Raw genomic sequence first — 24738 nt, 5'->3', positions numbered from 1 at the left:
AAATTTTCTCTAAATATTTTAACTTTTTACCAACGGAGAAAAGAAGTTTAATTAATTTTTTAAAAATCATGAAATACTGAGAATCAAGAACACATTTCTATCCCTTGCCTAGTGATTTTCTCCAAATAATGTATCCCAAAGAAATACCTTTAGTGGAAGCCACAGGCTGTATTTGTGGAACAGTATCCATCATTACTTTTTAGAGACAGCCTGTATATCTTAGTGCTGACACTGGGTTTTGGCTGGGGTGTGGCATCCACCTAACTGGCTATATTCAAATGCGAACATTAGCATGAAAGTTAGCATTTGTATGCAGAGACAAAGACCTTGTCTTGAGACTGAGTAAGAAAGCAGTTGTACATTTTCTGTCACAGGTTTCATGAGGTGCGTGTGGAATCTGTGAGGAATGTAGACGGCTTCCTCTACCAATAGTCATCTTTCCAACTTTGGAAAATGGGGCCTCAGTCCTGCTCCTCGGGTCTTTTCCACTTTAGCATGCAGTACTAAGTGACGTCAGTTAAGTCATGAGCCCTTGTACTCTGAGTGTCTTGCCTGTCATACGGCAGTGATGCCACTTACTTCTGCCCACATCTTAGGGTATATGAGGATAAAGGGTGATGGCAACCTTGGTGGCTTTTCATACATAAAACTTCAAGCATAGCTAATGGGGCATCATCATTCTTGCATTTTCACAAAGAACAGTGCCACCCATGAGCAGGTGTTGTACCTTGCTCCAAACTGGGATAAATTTATATTGGGTTACTAATATTAATAATAATTTTTAAAACTTCTCTTTTATTTAGCCTTCATATAATCATAAATTGTCAGGGCTACAAATCACATAGATGTATTTAGTTCTCTCACTGAGAGACTGGAGTCCTGGGAGTTACACTGACTTCCAGGCTGCCATATGACCTTTGATGACAGAGGTCACAAGCCTCACTTTCTAATGTGGCATGCCTTTCCTCTGCCTAGAGCAAGCACATCTACCCTGTGGAGTGTCCCCAAGACTCTCCCTGCTCAGTGTCAGGAACTCCATGAGTGACACGCTTCTGTTGAGTACCTGAGGACTCGGTCTGAGGCCTGGTTGGATTTGGACACGTCACAGCTCTGGTGTTTCTCTTGGGCCTTTGCCAGTTTTTCTGCAGCAGCGATAGGGCATCCCGATAGGCTACAATAACAGAGACAAGATTTAGTTGAATGGCCTCAAATTGCTTGGCACACGCTGATGCATCCACCATGTTCTGTTCTTCAGCCAGTCAAGAAGACCCTGAGGTGGATGGAGGGAGCTAGGGGATTTTCCCCAGCCTTCCTGGTGCTGTGCCTTTCCTGGGCTCTGGCACACACAGCTCTTATGGCTCCACCAGTCTTGTCCAGAGAGCGTGCCAAATTCCAGGAAGCAAATGTAACACACACTGGTTAAAATTTCAGACAGAAATTCTGGAGTGTTGGCCATCTCTGGAGTCGAGGCAGTAGCTACTAGGGAAGAAGTTTTTGACAAACTTAAGAGTGACAGTTAGATGGCTATACCAGAAGGTGGCACTCTGAGTTGATGCCAGAGAGGTTATCTACCTGCAAGGCTTCAGGGACTGACCTCAGCTCACCAAAGAAAGGAAAGAGAGAGAGGGAGGCACAACAGGAACACCTCGGGGGGGGGGGGGGGGCTGCAGTCAAATGCATTTAGTCACAAGTTCAGGTGGGTCGGGGTGGCAGAGGAAGCCATGAGGTGTCCTTGTGGGAGCTGCTTCCTCAAGAGGCCATGGGATCTGTATTCCTGCCTCTAGATGTGTGTGGGTATCCATCCATGTGCACACATGTACTGATGGCAGAAAAAGGAACTGACACCGTGGGCCCATTGCAGGGCACTCAGCAGGGATCTCCTGCACCTCAGCAGCTCCTGCAGAGGAGTACAGAGAACCCCCACAGGGCAGAGAGCTGGGATCTGCTTTATTGTAAACTTAACACCAGTAACCAAGCTTCTTGCTGTCTAAAGTTTCCTTCCTCCATTGAAAAAGAAACCCAAGCCACAGCAAGACAAACCTCAACAGGATCACATTCTGCTACTGCAAAACAAGTGATCTCATGTCCCCTGGCTTTTCAGAGGAATTTAGCGTCTCTTGTTCTGTCTGAAGAGGATTAGGAAGAAAACTGGAACACTATCAAGAGTTCTAACCTGAGAATGAATATTTTCATCAGTAGTCCAGTTCAAGCCATTGACCCGGAGTACTGTCACCACTGGTGTACCCCTACCAAATGCTTTTGGACATCTGCTCAAATTTCAGTGATGTCCGTGGGCCAGGGGATTCATCAAATTCAAGAGTAGCCAGGTTAGTTATCTGCATCAGCACTGCTGGGTTCTAGTTCAGTGTCCAGCATGGTAGGTAGAAGACAGCCTCTTCCATGTGGGAAGGTGATAGAACCTTGCTGTATCCCTTCTGGTCACTTTCGTTGTAAGTGGGTGTGGCTTCCATCCTAGATACTGTACCAAGAAGGCTACTTTGGGAGGGTACAGTGCTCTATTATACTAAGGAAGGCAACACAACTGAAGAAATTGAATCTTCAGAAAAGGACCACCAAGCCTTTGACATGCCTATACATGGTGTGACTGTGTCTTTAGGGGCAATGTGTGAGGTTTGCCAGTCTCCTTGGGAAAGGAGGGGAATGCTAGCAGCAAAGAGCTCCCATGGGGCAGGGTTGAGGATGGCTCCCTCTAGCGTAGACCCCAGCAGAGTGTGGCTTACCTTCTGTGCGAGTTCCTGTTGCTATTCACATGCCCTCGCCCTGTGCAGCCTGGAGTGGGACACTTGAGAACATTTTCATGCATGGCAAGAACTTGACAAAGGAGAGGCAAAGAAAATAGCCCAGCATTAAAAGAGAGAAATGATGAAAGTACGATATGCAATTGTTTTAACAGGCTAGATTAGTTTACAACAAACAGTCCTACAAATGTCTGTGATGTGCATGGCCAAGAAATACATGTGGGAAGAGAAAGAAGGTTGTATGACTGTCCTCAGGCATGCAAAGCAGGGTGCGCTGGCAGGGAGCCGTTGGGGTCAGAGAGCGCCATAACTGAATAGCCCCGTGAGGGACTGAAGCAAGGGCCACCCTAGTGTATTCCATAGATAAGCACGGGATGCTGATCAGCCATGTAACAGCACATAGCCTGGGCATTTTTAAAAACATGCCTGTGCTTTGGAAACACATGGGATTATGAAAGTCTGATGTGAGTGAGCAGAACTTTAAACCTTGTTTGTTTGTTTTTTTTAGATAAACCATGTTTACTTAGGAAACTAGTATCTTTTTATGCTTTCAGTAGAATGAGCAAGAATAGCAAGATCTCAGCATTTTTACCACATGAAGGTTAAAAAATAGGAAGATGAGAGAGATGGCCTCCAGAGTTCGAGGACACTGCCTACTGGCATTCAAGAAGTTGGTCCTTATTGACAGCTCCATCCTCTGTCAAGACAATGAACTCCAAAAGGTGCCTGCTGGCCATATGCTCTGTTTTTCTGAGCTAGATGTCTGCAAACCCCAGTCGTATATGCCTGCAAAGCCTGCGTGGGGTCAGGTGGTCCTATGAGGTTTGTTCAGAGGCACATCTGCCCACACCTGTCATTATTCCGCGTGACTTTCATCCTTCGGAGCAGTCAGTGTCTTGCTGGGCTCTGTGTGCAGTTTCCATGTGCCCTCACTGTCACACCTGTCCGTGTTTGGTGTGTGTGTGGTTTTTTTTTTTTTTTTTTTTTTTTTTTTAACCTATTGCTGAGTTCATGAAAACCATCCCATTGCAGTTTTAATTTGAGTTCTCATAGCTCCTGCCTCAGTTTAGATATGGCTAATGCTCAGTAAATATGAATTGGAGAGGAAATGTTAGCATTCATTTCAATTCTTGTGGGGGCATAGAGGGGGCCTAGGAGATCCTCTTTCTGAGGCATCCCTGTCTTGGAGAAGGATGTGCCCTTCTCTTTGAAATCTGAAAGTTTACCTGTCTTTCCACTAGCCTATTGCTCTGCTAGAAGGGCACACATTTCTCTTTACATTAACACAAGCCTTTCTTTCTTTTTTATACTAAACATTTCTATTATAACCTCTTTCCTGGAGAGAGCAAACACCTTTCAGGCTTGGCTGTGTGGCAGAGTTCAAGTGGCTATGTCTGTAGCCTGCTGAGTGGAGACTCAGACACTTTGTGCAGTCCATGCCTGTAGTAGCATCTTCAGCCTGCAGGTTGCCTCTATGGACTCTGTCTCAAACCAGTTCCCCACTTCATTTGTGGTGCCACCCCTCACTACTTTTCCCAGTCTTTCTCTGAAGCATCTACGGAAGGCTTTCAAAAAGGAGGCCCAGTGACCTCTAACCTTTCCTCCCAGGCTCCTTTCGAACCTCAGCCATGGCCTTCCTACCAGAATGCCATTTTAGCTGGCGTGCTGCCCCAGCATTTCCTCCATTTCCTCACCTTTCCACCTTAGCCTGTGCTTCATGCCTTTCTCCCTGGCAACTCACTCCTGTTTTCAAAACCCTCTTTCTGACACCTCCCATACTACCTAGCATGCTTTAAGTCTGTGTTGTGGGGTGGTGACAGAAACTCTGTCTGGCTCACTTGGGGTCTCCTTCTGAGCAGAAGTACCCTCTGCCATCCAGGTTGTGTGTCACAGTAGCAGCTTCACTGAATTCATCTGGGCAGAAATGAATGGGGAAGCCAGGCCAGAAAAACAAACTTTGCTACTATGAAGTATTTATTTATTTACTATTTACCTTTATAGTTTGCAGTTTTATAAAGAAGTACTCATGAGAAAGTAGTTAGAGTCCCTTTGTACCCCGATGCCAAATGTACCTTTTATGAGACAGGGTGCCATATAGACCAGGCTAGTGTCAAACTCAAGCCTCCTGCCTCTACTTCCCAAGTTCTGGGATTATGAGAATATACCATGCCTGTCTTTAGAAATGCTTTTCTGCACACAGAGAGTTTGTAAGACTAGGCGAGACCTGAGTCTCACTTCCTGCCTGCTAAGATAGGTCCACATGTGGTCAACCAGGGCAGGCCTATTCAGTTTCCAGCTCAACAGAGCCTAATCTATACTTGAAGCACATCTAGACATTGCCTGTGAAAATATAGAGTCAAGGAGAATTCTTATCCATCAAAAAGGATTGATCTTAAAGACAAAATCCTATGGCCTGGATTTAAAAAGTCCCATAAACTCTTCCTCCTAAAACATTAGCGCTCAGCCTTGGTGCCTTCTGTCCTGAGAACCTGCAACATGCCTGATGGCAAGAAGCAAGTTAGAACTGAAATGTCAACACCAGGCCTGGCATTCGGATTGATGGTGGGTTTGGGGATTGGCCTGGATGTACAGCTGAGCTCAGGTGTGTTTAACACCTGCTCAGATGAACTTTAAAGTACTGAGCCACCTATTGCCAGCCAGTGTGTTTCCCTGGAGAGAGAAAGAGGATGGAGTCAGAGTGCCATGGTCTTCATCTGGTAAACAGGGCAGTGCTCCCTGGGGCGGGGGGGGGGGGTATGGCATTGAATGGGTCAGTGCTTGCATTTGCCAGCCAAGCACCCACCATAGTGCTCACATGTGGAAGCCGCTGTCGTCAACCATGCGTCTCCCTGTCATGTAACACACGGGATTGTAGACACACCTGGATTTGTGTATTTTTTTTTTTTTACCACTTTTTATAATCATCCTCAAGTCAGTTACAGGAAACATAAGCATGCCATTTTATTTTAGTAGGCATTGAGAACCTGGAGCCACAATAGCATCTGGGCATATTTCACCAGAGAATGCTTAGCTTTCCCTGTTTCTACTGTTGCACTAATCCAAGAGCTGCCTGACTTCTGATAGGTTTGCTTCTCAAGGACTTCAAGGCTGCCCATGGCAACAGAACGCTCCTCAAAATGCCTTTGACCACTCAGCTGGTCAACTAGGCACACCATGAGTGAGCCACCATCCCCCTGGGAAGCTAGAGGTGGGCACCGCGTGCTGTAGGTTCATGGTGGGCATTTATCACCTCCCTCATCCCAGACACTGAGTCTGTCCCTTGGATGATTGATTCTCACTGATTGTGCACAGTTGGCAGACTTCTTGCCAAGAGAAAGGTAAACAAAGAAGGATATGTATCATTTTAGATCTAAAAGAGAAGCACTGTTTTCACAGATTCATTTCATAGCCTTGGAACCTGTCTACTAGAAAGAATATGTAAAAGAAAACCCCACCAGATCCAAACCTGTTCATTTGACATCTTTAGTGTGCAAATGCCAGGGCACCTATGAAACGCTGAGTGGACAATATGCAGTAGTTGAGAAATTTGGACAGGAATCCCAAGACCTCTTTGTCCTGAGATTTCTAGGCCAGTGTGGATGGGCTCTTTTACAGGCTAGCTAGTTCAGTTCTGTAATGTGTGAGAACAAGTAGAGAAATGACCTGCCTGGGACAACAGAACAAGGGAAGCCCAGGTGGGCCTGGGAGCCTATTCCAGGGAGACAGCTTCAGGGAGAGCCACACTTGGGAGCTGAGACCCGGAATATCCAGAGGGCGTACAGGAAACTTCCTGAGGTGCCCTCCAGGCTGAGGGAGAGTCTGGTCAGTGACAGCTGCACTGAGGTGCCATGAAGATGAAGTCGGGGAGGGGATGATTGACAGAGGCTGAGTGCTTGCACGCCCCGGGGAGCGGCGAGACACGACTTACTTTCTGGAGGGACCCTATCTTTGTGCGGGCATCCAGACAGACTGCGGTGATGCGGGTAAAGCCCAGTTACGTGGCCGGTTCCATCACACCCGGGGGTTGGACACTTGCTCTCTCTCTTTTCTGTTCTTGAGGGATCTAAAAGCGACAACAGGTGTCAAGAAAACGAACGTTTACCAACTGCAGACTCATGCGGTTATCCAGCAACCTGAAGAGACCTTTGCTAAACAAAGAAATTAAGCAGGTTTCAGGGACAGGCTGGGACATCAGGCTTTTGCTCCATAGCTTTTTGGGTATAGGTGATACTTTCAACGTTATACAATGTAATCAGGAATCATAAAAGATTTCATCTTTCATCCAAGAAAGGAAGTAAAGCACCTATCTCTAACCTTAACTCTTGATTAATTGGTTTCCCGTGTGTTACATGATAAGCTGTGTTGCTCAAAGAAATCGATGTAAATAGTGATGAGACAGTGACCTTCTTAGAGAACAAAACTCCATATTGTTTTCATTCAGCAATTTGTCCATACAGTTCAACCAGAGTGAGGTGCTGCTCACTTCACCTGATTCCCTCTTTGGAGTGCTCTGCTCTCATATGCCATAAACTGCAGCATTTTCCCCACAGACTTTTCTCTCTGCAGTTAAGCAACACTGTTTCTTAGCATAGCAATTCAGAACGGTTTTTGGAAAATCAACTGAACTCTCAGAAGGCACTGTAAGCAAATGACGGAAAGGGTGGCGATCCCACCTGGCAGGGTGATGGGCAATCAAAAAACGCTTCAGAAGCCGCTGGAGCAACCATTTGTTTTGATTTCTTCGTCTGTACTTGGAACCAGAGGAAGCCTTGTGTAATGCTGTGCATGCATACACAAAGTAGGAGGTCGGGCTGATCTAGAGCGCTGCCAGCTTCTCTGCAGCGCCAGCCAAGAGCCAATCAGAGCAGACGTTTGGTCCAGAATTGAATGCTGGATGCCAAAGATGTAACGATATCCTAATAGAGTCTTTCTACATCCAAATCAACCACAGTTCACCCTCATGCATTACAATGATTCTAGAAAGTATTTGAGGCCAGCTTCATCTGAATTCTAAATCATAGATTGTGACACACTGTTTTGGAACAAGTATTTGAAAATCAGTTGCTAGATCACCAATGGTAGCTTGATGCTTTGGTCCAGTGAACGCTAGAGTTAAGTTTTCTTTAGGAGTTTAGTTCTTTTATATGAATATTTCATTAATTAGGCCAGTCATACTTGTTAGAAAATGCATGCATTACTTTTGGTTAAGAGTTCTTTTATATCAAGAAAAAAAAAATCTTGAGTTTGAGTTTTATTCGTTTTGGTCTTTTAAGACAGACTGTCACCCTGTAATCCAAGTTGGCCTGGATCTCAACTATGTAACACAGATTGGCTTTAAACTCATGGCATACTCCTGTTGCAGTCTCCTGAATGCTGAGATTAGAAGTGTGAACCACGATACCTGGATTGATTTTTGGAATTTTTAAAAAATTCTTACACTTGTGTCACTTACAAGAATGTGAACTAGACAATCGACTCCCAGGATCTTACAGATGCTATTATGTCTATGTGAAGGACAGTCCCCTTTTCTTTTCTGCTAATACATCATCAACATGATGTTCCTGTCTGGTGCTAGAATCTTTACAGCCAGCACTGGTGTGGACCAAACATTTCTGGCTAGCAAGCTGCTGTCCTGCCCCTACGCTCGCCTCATGGCCTCAGCCAGCCTAAGAGCAGGTCCTGGCATTTCAGTTAAAAACCTTATAGATACAAAGTGAAGCCTATAATTCTGTTACTCTTTGAGTAATTTCATTATATTGATAAAGGTTAAAAAAGTAAAAAAAGAGTTTATGTCATTATAAAATAGTAAGCACACAGTAACAGTTTCAAAGGACAGCATTAATGATTTAAAATAATAAATTTAAGAGACTTTTAACTAGATACAAATGACTTGTACAGCATAAAAAACAACTTACAACTGTTATTAACTTTAATCATAAAGTAACTACTTTATCAGGACCCAGTTGTTTCTCACAAATAACATGATTTCACAGATTTTGAAAGTAAGTGATTTTCATATTTTTAAAAATGGCTCAAAACCTTTAGGGTCTGGGTAGTGGAAGAGAACAGTCTCTCTGTCTCTGTCTCTGTCTCTCTCTCTGTCTCTCTCTCTCTCTCTCTCTCTCAAAGCTGAGAACCAAGCCCAGGGATACATGCTTGCTATCACTGAGCTAAACCCCCAGTCCCTGCACCGTCTCCCTTTGATGCACTGAGGAGATGGAGTCTGCCATTACCTTCACCATCACTTTCCCTTGATTCCTTGTTCCTTGAAATCCCAATTTATTTTTTCAAACAAGAAGGAAAAAAATGAAGCAAACAAAAGGACAAGGCAACCTGATCAGAAACCTTGCAATAACAACATAAAAAAAAAAAAAAAAAAAAAGAGCGTACTGAATTCATCCTATATCCCTTCTGCCCTGTGGAGAGGGGCAGGGAGTTGTGTGGAACGCAAAGGAATTCCTTTTCTAGTAACTTAACATTCTGAGATGTTACATGTTAGCACCTTAATAAAGGTTTTTCAGTTAGGATGTGTGGAGTGAGAATAGGCACATGTGCTGTCTTCACAGAAGGAGCAGAAAAGCACAACACAGTATGTTGATGGACCAAGCATGTTGGTGAGATATGGTCCCATAACACTGGGTTTTTTAGGCCAGCTAAAATCTCTTTACTCCACACGTGTGTATGTGTGTGTGTGTGTGTGTGTGTGTGTGTGTGTGTGTGTGTGTGTGTGTTTGCTTGGCTCTGAATATAACTATAGATATAGCAAAGTAAACATGGGACATGTTGATGGATAACAATAATAACTTTGTTCAGAAGCAAACCTGGGAAACTAGAGAGGTGTTGACCAGTGACTTCTATCTCATGAGAAAGTTCAGATTCCCAAACTTCCCCTTCTCATGGCAAAAATGTACCTTAGCATTTACTGCCCCCTCCACACCTAGGGGAAGCCATCAGGACAAATTCCATGTTTTTGCATAAAAGTAAAGCAACATATAACAAGGCAAAAAGTGTCATATGTTTGGAGGACTAGAGGAACCAGAGAAGCCATAGGGATGTAGACTCTGATGCCTAATTTGCCTCCATCATCATAGTCACTTTCGTTCTCAAGGCCAGGGTTCTGATCTGAGAACTGTTACTTAGAATTCTAAAACATGAGCCTAAAATGTCTGAACAACAGCAGTCATATGGGAAGGCATGGATTTCTTTCTGAAATTGTTTGAATTTTATCATTTTCAAAACTCTAACTGAAAATTTCAGTTCATCATGTCTTATTCAAAGGCCAGCTCCATCATTTAATACATGTGTGCAGCATTTTATGGTGTTTCAAGGAAAGCCTGCAGCTCCAGGACACCAGAATTTATTGGCCGTCCTTGTATGCTCTCCTCTGGTTTTCTGTTGCTTGTCTTTGTCGTGAATGGGAAGCCCATATCCAGGCATTAGTCAACCGGTAATACTCAGAGCCCTGGCTAAGGCTGCTGCCAGCTTGCAATTGTCATAGCGATATCCAGCTGGCCATGGAGCTATGAACACATGCTCAGAGGAGGAGGGTATACACCAGTGCCACGATAGAGGCGATGCAGTTTTCCTGATTGTTCTAAGTTTGTTCAGCAACTGATTTTCAAACAAAATTCCTGAATCTCACAATCAGGTTCATAGTGAGGAAACTGAGTATTCATAATATACATAATAAAATGAAAAGCAGAAAACAGGAACATTTTGGGTGATAATACAGAAAGGATTTAAGGAACTACCAATTTCATTTTTTATCTAGGTTCTTTCTTAGTTCTGAATCTGAGGAATCAACCATACCAAAGTGAAGTTGAATCAAAGTGAAGTTGAATCAAGATCCGTCCCAATTGCAGGTGGATACAGATGCTACCAAGAGCATGAAGTCATCCCATCGGGTTGGCTAAGTTAAATATATAGATGCATGCAAATATCTCCTCACATATCTCATAAAGTAAATTTCAGTTAAATCAGCATACTGGATAGTTTTGATATTTTTAGAAACAATACACAGTACTTGAAAATAGAGACATAACTTTCCACAATGCGAAGGAGCTAGTAAGGGGAATGACTGTCCTAGAGAAGTTGCCATTGGTTTCAGCCGTGGCTACTCCGTGTCTTGCATGGCAAGTGGCTTCCTTAGCTAACTTTCATAGATAATTAATGTGCCGTCACTGTCCTTATCTCACACCATCGGTCATCTTGTTGCTGTTCAATTCCTTTCGGGTATTTTCTTTGGGGGCAGTTTCATCAATAACTGTCACTAGGTGATAATTTTATAAATCATGAAGCCATCTACTCAATCCAATTTATGAAGAAAGTGCCTCCTATCTGATTGACTGATTGTTACCTAAGCTCTTGCCAATATCCAGCACAATATCCTTTGTACTAGCACAGCTCAGCCCTAATGGTCTCTATCACAGGTGTGTCTGTGCACTAGCCCTGTCTTCTCCACTAATGTCTTTTCACACTTTCATCTCCTCCATCTACTCTAATGACAGCACATTTAGTTGTTTTATATATTTCTCAGACAAACATTTTATTTGTTCTATAGACAAATTATCATATGATATAGTTCTAGCATAAATTCTAAAAATGTGCATTAGACATTAGACAAAATGAGATATATCATGATTTATAGTCTAACAGACTGTTATCAGTATCGCTCACTTAGCTCACACTTGCCTGGAGCAACTTACGTTAGGTAGAAATATTACCTTTACCATAGTATGGCTTTTTGACATGGCTGTCACTGGATTTGGATTTTCTGTCGTCCCCAGCCAGCTGTCTTGGAGACTGGTCCTCATAGGATCTCAGGTTATCCCTTCTCCCAGCGTCCATGGCCATCTTCTCCCGCATGGCCTTGGCTCTCTCTGTCTCCAAGGCAATGGCTTTCTCTAGCAGAGTCAGGTTGCCCTTAGTCATGTCAAACACCTCCTCAGACCTGTCTGAGTTCACTGAGGTGGTGTCATCATCCCTTTCATGACACCCATCCTCCTTGGCACAGCTGGAGAACGTTCTAGACCTAGGGCTTAGCTGCTCCTCCAGCCGCATAAGGTTCATCATATCTGAGTAGCTCCTGTCTGGCGTCCTCCCAGGGAAGTCATCCTCTTGCCGGACATGTTGGCGCACACTCATGTTGGGTGGCTGACTCCTGTCCTGCGGGTTGGTCTCGCTGAGTTTCCTGGCCAGGTCAAAGCACTGGTTCCTCAGACACTCTAGACTGCTTAGACACACTTCCTCATCACTCTCCTCCACCATCTTCTCCATGAGTCCATTGTTCATGGGCTTCCCTAGCATGACATAGTTCATATTTCTACTGTCTTGCTGGGACATCCCCTCGGCATAACTTCTGTCACTGATGTTCTCTGATAGCACAACACCGTGTCCTTGTGCTAACAGCTTAAGGGAGTCCACTGTTTCTCTAACAACGTCACTGTCTAAATCTAGACTCAGTTCACTTTTCCGACCGAGGTTTTCATTTTTGTCACTGTCGTCCTCCAAACTATTGGAGGTATTACTGTTCATTTCTGACTCAGTCCTGGCCCGGTACGCTGCATCCTCAGCAATTTTGCCAAGATTTAATAGCGACTTGGCTACCAGCTCATCATAATTGTCATACTCATCATTGTTGTTATCATCCTTTTCTGTGTCCGGCATTATTCGAGTACAACTCATTTGATGGTCTTCTGTAAAGAAATAGAGAAGAAAAAGGAAAAGAGAAAAGCGGCTAGTCTGGGAAGTTTCTTGCTATAGCATGGACAGCAAGCTCACCCTGATTATCCTAGAAGAGACCCTTATAAGACATCTGCTGCTGGGTAGAAAATGTAGACATAAAGAAAATGAATCATGCTAAAGAACAGGAGGCCAACTTATGATATCCACAGAGAGCTATACACTCCTTTAGTTAACCTTGAGGTTAGCCACTAAATATGACAAATATAAAATTATGCATTTTTTGTATTTTAATACTCTGCTTTACCACCTGCATAGCTTTATTCACCCCTAACGCTTGGCCGACCAACTACATCCATACTATCACTGAACTTTCTAAAAGTTCTTGAACTTTCCTTTTTGCTAACTCTAGAGGTTCTCTGTAACCTCCTTTAAGTGGCTTGCTTCCAAATATACCTAGGCAGCATAGAAGACAATCCCAGGTTTCTGAAGTCACACAGAGGGGGACACTGTTAGGAAGTTCCCTGTCATAAGAACACTGAATTGAGAAGTTTGACTGTGATAGCTTCCAGTCAGTGTATCAAGGCCCACAGTGAAGTGACAGGAGCTATACAGTGACAGGAGGAAGGAAGGGGACAAAGGCTTCCTGTCCTCACCTGGACAAATTGTCATGCATAGTGACCACAGGTCAGTGGATCTGAGGGGGCTGGTTAACTGTGACACTCAGTCTATCATTTAATTTGACATATTGTAGTAATACATTCTCCCATCTCATCAGCTTGAAGAAACACGAATAAGATATACTCAACCTTAAGATACTTAGAGAAAGTCATTTTCAAAGTCCATGTTAGGCATGACGCAAACCCCTCTTATTTCATCAGAAACCTATTTGGCTTTCACTCACAGAGCAGTTGGGATCTGAATCTCTATTCACAACTCTACACAATTGCTGTCATCTGCATTGCGAAACATAGATAATAATAAATGAGTTTTCAAATGCATTCCCCTTTGGTTGGATGGTTAACGGATGCCATTTCACATCTGTCCTTTGTTTCCATGGTTCAAATGCCAGAGAACTTTCAGAGTTTGATAATGACTTAGAGGAATGAGGCATATCGACTAGCTGCAAACACCAGCTGACTAAAGCTGAGATACTGAACCTCTGGTGCTTTCGTTATGGATTTTATGTAGAAAAGGTTCATGTTAGCAAAAAGAGATTTGGAGCTCGATATAGCAATAACTGAAAATAACATCCCACCTGGAGTCAACAAATATTTAGGACCTGACCCACTCTCCAAACACCAGCATGTGTTACTTAGAGGGCACCTCTTGCTGTGTGAACCAGATTCTCTCTCTCTGGACACAAACCTCTTCATTTCACCACACTCTGCCTGTGCCATTTTCCTTATTATAAGGATAAAATTGTCATCAAAGAGCAGCAGAAAGAAAAAAAAAACAGAGCTAGCAAACATAATCACAAATGTGGCAAGGCTAATCGCAGATGCACACCTTGCTGCTGGCTGGCTGCTCAGCTTTTGGAAGCTAAGTGCATCTTGTTCTCATGAGTCTTTGGAAATGGGATTTTTATATTCTCCTTTTGATTTATACACTTTGTTATGTTCATGGGGGTATAACTGGATCATCCTTGGGAATGACAAAGCTGTTCTATCCATATACAGCAACTGTGATGCTTGGGTAATTGCCACCATTATCTGTAGATTATCAACCATGAGATGAATTTGTAAACCATGATTTGAAAGTGGACAGTGTGTACCAAGAGTTGGAATGTTAAAATACTTAAAGTATATCTTTGACTATGTGTAGGCACACGTGCCACAGTATCTGTCTGAAGGTCTGAAGGTAGTTTGGGGACGTCCTCTCTTTACCCCATGTGAAAATTGAGTTGGTAAAGTGCTTCCATGCAAGCCTAAGGATCTGAGTTTGATCTCCAGCAGCCGCAGAGAAGTCAAATGTGGTGGCACATGCCTGTCATCTGGGCACAGAGAAAGTGGAGTCAGGAGGCGTGCTGGCCAGCCAGCCTAGCCTGATTAGTGAGCCCCAGTTCAGCAAGAGACCCTGCATTTAAAAATAAGGTGGAATGTTATGGAAGAAGGTACCTTATATTGTTCTCTGGCTGCCATATGTACATGCAATGCATATGCATGCCGGCACAAACATGTGTGCCCACATGGACACACACAAGAAGGAGGAAGTCATTGAATGTAATAACTAAGCCAAAAACATATTCCTGTCTGATCTCTCTTGGTATATCTAAGCTCAAACTGAATTCTGCTTTGGAAAAGGACAAGGCTCTCATGAGCCTTTACCAGCAAATGTAGCAGTATAATGCTGTTGATTCTCCACTTACTCATCTCAGGATTGTTCTCAGATATTTTGCCTGTTCAGCTTTCTACATGACATGCCTAAGGAGTACATCTCACCCCATTTACTATCAATCTATGTCACTTTTCCCCAAGAAGATGAAAAAATGGTTAAGTATCCCATAATATCCCAGCCATGCTGACCGATGAAGCTGAGGAACTGCCAGGAAAGTGCCAGGCTTTCTCTAACACGTGTCGCAGGCCCACTTTTCACAGGAAAGTACACCGGGAGAACATTGCACATGTGCTGGTGGTCTTGTGAGGCAGAAATTGGAAGCTGTGTAACTGGACCCATCACTCTTTTGCTGCTTGTTGATTGTGAGAGGACAGTGGCCTTTCAGAGTCATAATGACCTCATCTGTAAGACAGGCATACGTATCTGCCTGGCCTCTCCTGGAATGTTTCTACAAGCTCAAGAGTGAGCCACACAGACTACACGAATTTTAAATGCCTGGCATGAGTGGTAGTTGTTTTCTGGTACTTTCTCTCCCAGAGCAGATGCCTGGAAAAGCCAGCCTATTCAAGGAGGGAATCTGGAAACAGGCAACAGGGAATGCATCTGAAGACGGAGCGTGCTGCACGATTTGGCCTTTCTTCAAGTTAGTAATGCTTGATGTCATCTGAGGCCTCGTGAGTGACAGCAGCAAATGTGGAAATGGCTGAGAATGTGACATTTAGGGCCAAATCCTTACAATTTAATAGAATTCCTCCACTTACCATTATTTAACTTTTTCAAAGCCTCCCCTAAAGTCAACACCTAGTTATGTGGCCTAATGGAGGGAAACGGGCTCCAGACCATCAGCAAACCAGCTTCTAAGCTAAGGCCCTGTGTCAGGCCTTGCCTAGAGTGTCGTGATGAGCATTTAGAATTCCATGTCTACTGTTCCATATTCACACCATTTACCACCGCATTGTCTTTCTGCTGAGGCTAACATTGAGAAGACTCCATCATAGCCATGAGTTTTGGCAAATAGTCTAGAATTTTCTGTACCAAACAGGGAATAGAAATGTAGTACAAATATTCCAGCTCACCAAACTTTCAGGAGTCAATATTTCCTGTTTCTCTCTAGTGATTAATGTTTTCTCAAAGATGGGGATGTATTTGTGATGAACAAAGCACTCTTCAGAAAATAAATGCACATGTTTATATTCTAAGTGGACAGTATGAATGTGAGTATCAAGGTGTGCAGAGAAGACAGACTGCTGTGTTCTCTCTGTAGTACTGTGCTTGGGATTTGCCATCTCACAGAGCCCCAGGGATAGGCTGAGACTGGGAACCACCTCCCAACCTGTCCAGTCCCAGGGGTTCCCTGGGCAAACCATAGAATTTTTATATGGAAATGGCAATTAGAGGAGCTTGGGTTGATCCACTTCCAAAGGATGGAACTGAGCCTAGAGGAAAAGGTGCTTTTGTGGCTGAGCCCAGATCTGCCTGTGTTATTACCAGCTGGCCGTCTGCCTCAGTGTTAACTGCTGCTACACAAGCGATCTTGATTCCTGTGTGGCCTTTATCAATGTGGTTCCACAACTCACCTCCTCTGAGCTTGAGTGCTAGGAAGATTTTTATACTACACAGACAAAAATCACACAGTTGAAATTTTTTCCTAGAATGGCTGGAATTTCATATGCTGGCTTTGCACTAGAGTTTGTCTCTAAAAGACACAACTTTTAAAATATTTGGTACTGATCAAGCCACGTACATACACATTACACAGACAGTGAAAAGCAGTGTGTGTGTGTGTGTGTGTGTGTGTGTGTGTGTGTGTGTGTTATCTAGCCAATGGAATTCAGAAGAACACAAGGCCAGTCTTATGGTAGTAGAGGTTCTGTTTGTATTTCTGACCTTTGTAGAGACCCCAAGAAAGATTCTCTGGTGGCCACTACTGAAAGGCAACCACAGAAATCTACAAGTCACGTGTGCTCAAGTGACAGAACTGAAAGACCATACTGGGATGCTGTGCATGATTACTTCACCAGTCTTCTGCACTGCCTGTTTCTATAGAAACCAGACTGCAGTCTTCTTGGAAGAGGAACACAGTGGGCTTAGTGCAGACTAGGAGCTAGACATACAGTTCTCTCTCCTCAAGTAAAGCAGATCTCTGCTGTACACCCCCTCGGGTGACTACTGCTATTCTCAGCATCTGTCTTCTGGCTTTCTTTCCCTTTGATACACCTCATTGGCCTTGCAGGAATTGAGGACATGTTTTAATCACAACTTTCTGAGACTTGCACTGGGGTTGCCAGCTCAGCTGGCCTGCTACCAACCAGTGTCTTGACTAATGCAATTTAGGTCCATTTGGGTTTGAGAAGGTGTATTAATTTTCTCATTGCTGTGACTAAATACTTGACAGACTTAAGGTAAGGGGAAAAGGACTTATTTTGACTCATAATTAAGATGATGGATGCATATGACAAAAGCATGTAGTCAGGACCCTTCACAAATTAGGAAGCACCTCACCTGGCTTCCCCCGCCCTTTTGTTAATTTAGTTGAGGACTAGCCTGTGAGATGTACCCAGCACCCAATTCAGGGCAAGTCTTCCCTCTTTCTTCAAACATCTCTGGACTCTCTCTCAAAGATAGACCCAGAGTCTGTCTTCTAGGAAATCCCACAACAAAAATGGAGAGTAACCATCACAGAAGGTTAGGAAATTAGATAAGGCTTGCACTCTGGATGGATATTCAAGACAGCCCTACGCTAACCAAATGAGATAGGAAAGCAGGCAAAAAGCACTTAAAGAAGCTAACAGAGGGTAGATCTTCATGGCCCATAATTCTGCAAAGTATAGCCCAGGAGCTCCTGTCACATCCCCTGCACTTGAGGCAGGCCACAACCAGCATGCATCTCCTCTCTCGTCTTCCTTCTACCACCCCAGGTGCATGGTGCAGCACATGTGACATCTTCCTGGATGGTAGGAGAGAAGTTGTCCTATAGCTCACTGCTTTTCAGTACAAAGGCTTCTGCGTTCAGAGCCTCCAGACTGTGACTTCATGGGGATGGGACCCCCACCCTCTTGGCATCCATCCCTGCTTTAGGGGGCAGGACAGTTTCTGGATATAGTTCCTTCCATAGCCCCAGGATCATAGTGCCCTGCTCTAAGTGGACCAACAGGAGTTCAGCTGAGCTAGACAACAACCCCGATGCAAGGAGGCTGGGAATGGGACAGAGTGGCATGGGCACATCAGACCTAGATGGTTCTAACTATGGCCACCACAGTTACAACTCTCCTGCGTTCTAATTGCACTTTACATAATGTTGCTGTTTGCTTTGTTGCTGGTCTTGTGAGAAGCATTTTGTATTCACATCTCATGGAGGGTTTTCTGTGTTCTTAAGGGTTCTAACTTGAAGTTACTAGAATCCTTCTCACTGCTGGAACGTGGGGGAAGTTCTCACATAGCATTTGGAGAAAGGCAGGCACCCTGTTTGCCATAAGCATGCCTTCCTTGGCAAAGTGTCTCTAGCTTCCACCTGATTTTTTCTCCACCATCTCCAGATGTTTTATCATACCCAGTACTCGTAGATATCCTGAGGATTGGAGAGCAGGGTTGTCTCAAATCCAACCCTTTCTCCCCATTCTCAGAGTCCCAATTGCTAGTTCCTGTCTGACCAGTATCCTTAGGGGGACAGATGTGTCTAGCAGGAGGTAGGAGGGGATACCTGGAGAGTGAGCCATGGAGGGGAATTTGTTTTCAGATAGTAATAAAATGCCTTCTCTCTTGAAAATGAATGGCTGATATTTGCCTCTAATTTCCCATAGTCAGTGAAATTTGTATGACTAAGAGGGACTTTTCAAAACAAATGTAAATAGGACCTTTTGGTAGTAATTCCTTCCTATAGAATAACTGTGCAGGTAGATGGCGGTAGGGGATGAAAAGTTCGCAGGCTCCCTTTTGGTTCCTTCCAAGGCTTTCAGAGGTTTATATCACAGTCCTTCCTGTATCTGACACTGTCACTGAAGGGGAAGATGCCACCTACTCCTGGGTCCCATCTTTGAAGCTTTTGCCTCTCAAGACTGAGGTCCTTAGAATACAGGCTGATTCCATTCCACAAGGATAACTTATTTTCCTTCAGGAGTCCCTCTGTCCCTACCTGAAGGAAAAGAGGAGCTGCTGACAGGGGGACAAGCAGGTGGTATCTAGGGAGGGCAGCACTGGAGCTGGCAGGAGGATTCTGAACACAGGTGCAATTCCAGTCTCCATAAATCCTGATTCTCATATCTGCCTATCTGCTACTCTCAAGCAGCTCATTCCCATGAGCCTTTGCTTTTGTTGCTGCTAACTACTGACATAATTTTGATGTGCCACACCCAATTGCTCCAAGTGAATTTCCAGCCTCTTTTCTGAAATCTATGTTGCTCTGACTTCATTCTCAATCCTAGCCAAGTACACTGAGAACTTGAGCTCCCTGTCTGAAGACAGACTCAGTAGTTGATTTTGTCTGCTCCATGCCTGGTTGCACTTTGCTGTCAATCTAACCTTGTAAATCAATCCAGCTTGTGGCATGGCCAATACCTCTGTCACTCCTGAACAAGCTCTGACATGGTCTTGCATTGCCTACCAAATCAGGACTGAGAGTACACAGACTGGCTCATAGCTGCCTACTTGTGACACCTTCTCCCGCTGAGTCACCTACTCAGAAATGATCCTGGTTCCTGACATTGTCTTAAAGTTTATACTCTGATGAAAGGGAACAAAGATGTAGATGTTCCTCCAAACTTCCCAAGATGCTAAGATGCCAGCTGCTTAGCTGATCATTGAAACGTACTTCCCACACAAACAGTCTGACCCAGAAAACTGAGGTACAGAGAGAGTAATGGCTATAGGATAAAGAGGTACCCGTGGAGTTCTAGCAACCATCCATTAATACCAACTAAATACTGGCATTTCTAGTATTCCTAATTAAACAGAAACAGGTAGAACCCTTGGAAAGGGTGTAAGATTGACCTTGTCACCAGGCTGAAGACAAATGCTATGGTTGTCACATTTTGCATGAGTCAATCCTGGAATACTGGGTGGGGTGACCCTTATTAACACTCATGTATCAAGTCACATTTAGAACTCAACAGTGAAACAAAAAGATGACATCCTGTAGTTACAGGCATTAAACAGACAGAAAATGAATGTACCCTGTGATATCAATATACTGCATGCTATGAAGAAGAAGGAAGCTGGATGGGCCTGTAGGGAGGACAGGAAGCCAGAGGGGAGGATGAAGCCAGTTCTCATAAGGAAGGAGACCTTTGCCAGGAGGCTAGAAGTGGTGAGAAACATAAGTGCCAGTTTTTCAAGGCTCCAGAAAAGCCAAGGTGCCATGGTCAATGTAGTATGTGAAGAAGTGGGCACACAGATGGGGACACAGACAGGGCCTGTCCACATTGGTGTCTTGACATAGTGTGGACAGGCCCTGTCTGTGTCCCCATCTGTGTGCCCACTTCTTTACTATGTCAAGACACCAGGAAGCTGGGCGTGGTGGCGCATGCCTTTAATCCCAGCACTCGGGAGGCAGAGGCAGGCGGATTGCTGTGAGTTCGAGGCCAGTCTGGTCTACAAAGTGAGTCCAGGATGGCCAAGGCTACACAGAGAAACCCTGTCTCGAAAAACCAAAAAAAAAAAAGACACCAGTCCTAGATGCCTTCTCCTGAAGCCTGGGAAGGTAGCTGCATCTCATGAGGACTGGGAACAGTGGGTCCAGCAACCTCAAGGTAATCCCACTAGCTAGCTTTGCTCCAGGAGGTGGCAATTTCCTAGGACGGTGGTTTCTGATACCTCTCTGCAGTCCACATGCCACTCTCTGCCTTGTAGATGAGGGAAGTCATCCAAAAAGGATTTCTGGTCCCTGAATTCAAGGTCATAAGGCTGGCCATGCTTCTTGTAGTAGGAGTCATAGTGGTTTGGGTCCCAACCTTGTTAAAGGCTGTTTCCTCTGACTTTCCCTGGCTGACAGAGCCTATAAACCATGCGAAGGAGGCAGGCAAGAGCCAGGCAGGGCCCTTGAAACTGCCAGATCCAGCCCTCAGCACCCTTGTTTCACACTTAGGCACACTGATTCTAGGGCTGTAGACCAGTGTGGAGGAATGGGGCTTCCTAGAGGAAACAACAACCCATAGGTTGCTTGACTTCATGCTCCTACTTCTCAAGTGTGGGAACTGCAGTCGTATACAAATCCTTCCGGGTCAGATAGTAGTAGTCATTGAACTCAGGGCTTCATAAATCCCAGGCAAGCTTCCTACCAACTATAGCCCCTGTACCTTGTCCATTTTGTAAGTAAAACGAAATCTCCTATACAATGAAATGAGGCAGATTGAAGGAGAAATCATTTCTACCAGGGAACCATGCTACTTTTAACTTAGAAACTGTGAGCTGTGTTTCTTTTTTAAAGTTTTCATTCATTAGGGAACTCAGTTAAAGGAATGTGAAGGAAATTTCATTTAGCCATAAGTTTTTTTTTTTTTTTTTTTTTTTTTTAATTTATTCTTGTTACATCTCAATGTTTATCCCTTCCCTTGTATCCTCCCATTCCTCCCCCTAGCCATAAGGTTTTGATGGGCTTCTTAATGACCCTTGGGCACTGGCTTCTCTAGATTTGAAGATTTAAAAATAATAGGATAGTCATCTTGTCCCATCCATGAGTTCTCTGAGATGACAATGACATGTTGACCAGTTCCTCCTGTCGCACTCTTGGTGACTGTCTGTTCCTCCCTCTGCCTGTTTCTGTCTTCCTGCCTCTGTGCCTACTTGTTTCTCTCAGTGTCACTCATTGTCTCTGCTTGTTCCCCACCGTCCGTCTGTTTCTTTCATCTCTAGGTCAGAGTGTTAGCCTTAACTGGCCAACCCTGAGGACTGCTTGCCCATAGAGCAAGTGTTAGTCTGGCTGTGTAGCCTAGTGAAGGGGTAGGTGGGACAATCCTGACCCTTCTGTCTCCAGAGCAGGGCTGCAGAAAGTGTGCCTCTTCCAGGAGAGTGCTGGCTTGGGAGGGGACCCTTCTTCATCCCTGGCAGAGGCTTACCAGTCCTCAGCATCCAAGTGTGTTCTTGTCTTCAGCTTGAATTCTCAAAGCTATCACTTCAGTGTGCATTGCTCAATTCTTCATTCTTCCAGGCCTGTGTATGTGCTCCTGCCTATTTTACTCGGTCGTTATTGAAACAAAAAAGAAAAGAAAACCCTAACATAAACATAAAAGCTTCAGCCAACCCAGTACCTTCTGAGTATACAGGAAGCATACAGCCTGCTAGAGACAATGTTTAGGTGTACAGTCTCAGAAAACACTCTTCCTTGTTGGCTCTCTTAGGCACTCCCCTCCCCCTTTGGAGCTAAGAAAATGGTTTTATGAATCCCGATCGTCCCCACGGCAGAGCAGGTGTGCCGAGGTCAGTGCTCCAAGTAGGCAAAGCCATTGGTCTAGGGGTTTTGCAGAACTGCATAAATGCAGGGGTGATTATCATATAGTCTCTTTTGATTATGACTGCAGCATTACATTTGCAAACAGTTCGGGCTCGTCTTTTATGTCTTGTGACTGCTTTAAGCTGCAGAGCAAAACAGGGAAAGAGTGAAGGGGCGAGTCTTATTTTATAAGGAGGCCTAAGAGGCCGGATGACCTTTTCGAGATGAGTGGCATGGGCACTCCCCCTGGGATCTCCCCCTGGTGCCATGCTTCACTGTGAGCATACAGTACTTGGGGTAAAAATGAAATGAACAAGATACACTAACTGTACAGCTAATTCTCTACAGTGGACTCTAACAAGCCACGTGATGTCCTGTTTTCAGTACTGTAGAAAAGGCTAGCTTCTAGCACGCTAGGAATGTGTTTGCATCTTAAGGGTATGAAGCACTATATGTTCATTTTCTGACTTGATAAAAATAAGCAAAAACATGACTGGAGCAGGATTTATTATTATTATTATTATTATTATGGACTAACACTTAGAAAGATCCTACCAGAGGCTTTCTCATTCTCAAGCTGCTGTGCCATCTACCTCAGCGCACCTGCGTTCCCAGTATCCCCACAAAAGACTTCTGTGTATGTCGAGAAGGTTAATTTTAAGAAGATAAAATCCACCATATTTTTTCTCCCAACTGTGACCACAGCCTTCCTCAGGTGAAGCCTTGCATACTAAACACATCATCTCTGTGCTGTGCTGGTCTCAGAACTCATTGCTTTTTCTGCTGACTACAGTAGAACACTGGCTGGCTAATTCTGATTTTCACAGTCTGTCTGCATTTCAGCTTGCTTCCCTCATCAGGGACCTGTCCCTGGGAAAGATACAGAAGGATAATTGGCTAATCAATATGGAGAGCAACGCCCTGAGGGGAGACTAGGGAGTTGTGGGGCCTCAGTGCAGACCGCTCAGCACCTTTATCCTCTTCCCTCATGACCACACCAGTCACTGCCTCACACGTGATCAGAACCTGAGTGCAGCTGGGGGCCCTACACATCACTGTTTGGAAGAAAACACACCCCCAGAAAAGCTTACAATTAGAAAGCTGTTTCTGTGAGGAGGAGTGCACACCGTGTGGTCTTTGAAATGGAGTTACTATAGAGTGAGATCACTCCAGTCAAGATGGCCTGATGGGCAACAGGGTCCCAAGTCAGAATCTGCAAGTGTGAACTGCCAGGCCCGCAGTTATTTCAGGAACAGCAGAGGAGGTCACATCGCTCTAACAAAAGCACTCCTCCCCCCACTTTGTCTCCACATCATGTGTTTTCTTTCCATCTGGCCTTGAGCAACTGTCTAGCATATTTGGGAAGGTTCTTAATATCAACATTCACAGCACTCCATGCCTCCAAATGAGCTTGCCGGGATGCCACACCCATGGCTGCTAACTGATGTGGGACGTGGAAGGCCAGGGCACCCTAACTGAAGGGGCACGTGCATTGACTCACCCAGTGCTTGTAGGGACAGTCTAGCAGTGTTCAGGGCAGTCCTGAGATGCCAGAGGCAGATGTCACATGGGGACCCCAGCATTTTATCAGTCCCAGCAGAGCATTTAAAGAAACAGTGTGAGATAAGGAGGGCAGTGGTTTTGTGTTGTTCAGTCTAGACCACACATTGCCTAGTTCGTCCTCAGAGAACTCACCTTCTTGTTTAAGGGGAGATGAAACATGGGATCCAAAGGACACGCAGAAATGCATATATAAAATATATGTATACCTACATATAATATTTTAAACAGTTGTACTTTTTGGTGGATGGAGTGTGAAAATAAACCATACCTTCTATGTGTTATCTATGCAGTGAATTTGTGTTTCTCATTATAGGGATCATGGTCATAGTATGTGCTCCAAATTTGCTAATAAAGACTCTATGGACACAGAGTGGTAACTCATTTTAGGATAGATAATTGTTATTTAGTAAACATGGAATTGGATAGTTCTTGTGCATTTTTCCATTGTGTGTTCTAAAAAGAAGACTCTGTGCAAGAAACTAGCCTGTGATTGTCCACTTTATAAAAATGCAGTGTTTATAAATACATGTCCTCTGAGGACACCACATGTCAAGGCTGTCCTGGTTATGTGTAGCTGCAATGCTCAAAGACCCTTGAAATGAGATCCTTAATTCTCATGTTATAAATAATGTTTCTTCTATAATTAGTGGACTCCTTTCATAATAATCTAATGATTTATATAATGTGTTTTACCTGAAATTAAAAAAAAAACATTTCAAATTATTGTGAAGGGAAATGATTTTGGGGTGATACAACAGTACCCAATCAGTACTGATAACGCAAGGCTTCATGTCTGATCCTCAGGCAAATGCCAGTTCAAGTTTTTACCCTTTGCCCATATCACTGCCTCAACCTCCTCATACTGCACACCATCTGCTCTGGTTTGGCATTTGTTCACATTGTGGTTTAAGCATGGTCTCTTTAAGTTCTCCTGAAGCTGTCTGTCCTCACTGCTTCTCATTTGAGATCACAGTC

General features: G+C 44.2%; 1 protein-coding gene across 13 annotated transcripts in view; it reads right to left on the bottom strand.

Annotated features, from left to right (window-relative positions):
• Myt1l (myelin transcription factor 1 like) overlaps positions 1 to 24738 on the bottom strand; it is a 405732-nt gene that overhangs the window by 93218 nt on the left and 287776 nt on the right. For 7 of the 13 annotated variants that reach the window (XM_051144335.1, XM_051144353.1, XM_051144364.1 and 4 more), the window contains exons 10-13: positions 11483 to 12454; positions 6688 to 6822; positions 2742 to 2832; positions 1064 to 1171 (exon numbers count right to left, since the gene is read on the bottom strand). In XM_051144335.1, coding sequence (XP_051000292.1) covers positions 1064 to 1171; positions 2742 to 2832; positions 6688 to 6822; positions 11483 to 12454 — 1306 coding nt within the window. The remainder of the gene's footprint in view (positions 1 to 1063; positions 1172 to 2741; positions 2833 to 6687; positions 6823 to 11482; positions 12455 to 24738) is intronic. The other 6 variants (XM_051144378.1, XM_051144403.1, XM_051144386.1 and 3 more) reach the window with 2 other exon arrangements.

This window comes from Acomys russatus, chromosome 1 (assembly GCF_903995435.1).
Source record: "Acomys russatus chromosome 1, mAcoRus1.1, whole genome shotgun sequence".
NCBI lineage: Eukaryota > Metazoa > Chordata > Mammalia > Rodentia > Muridae > Acomys > Acomys russatus.
The sequence above is the reverse complement of the archived record's forward strand: the minus strand, read 5'-3'. Positions and strand labels throughout refer to the sequence as shown.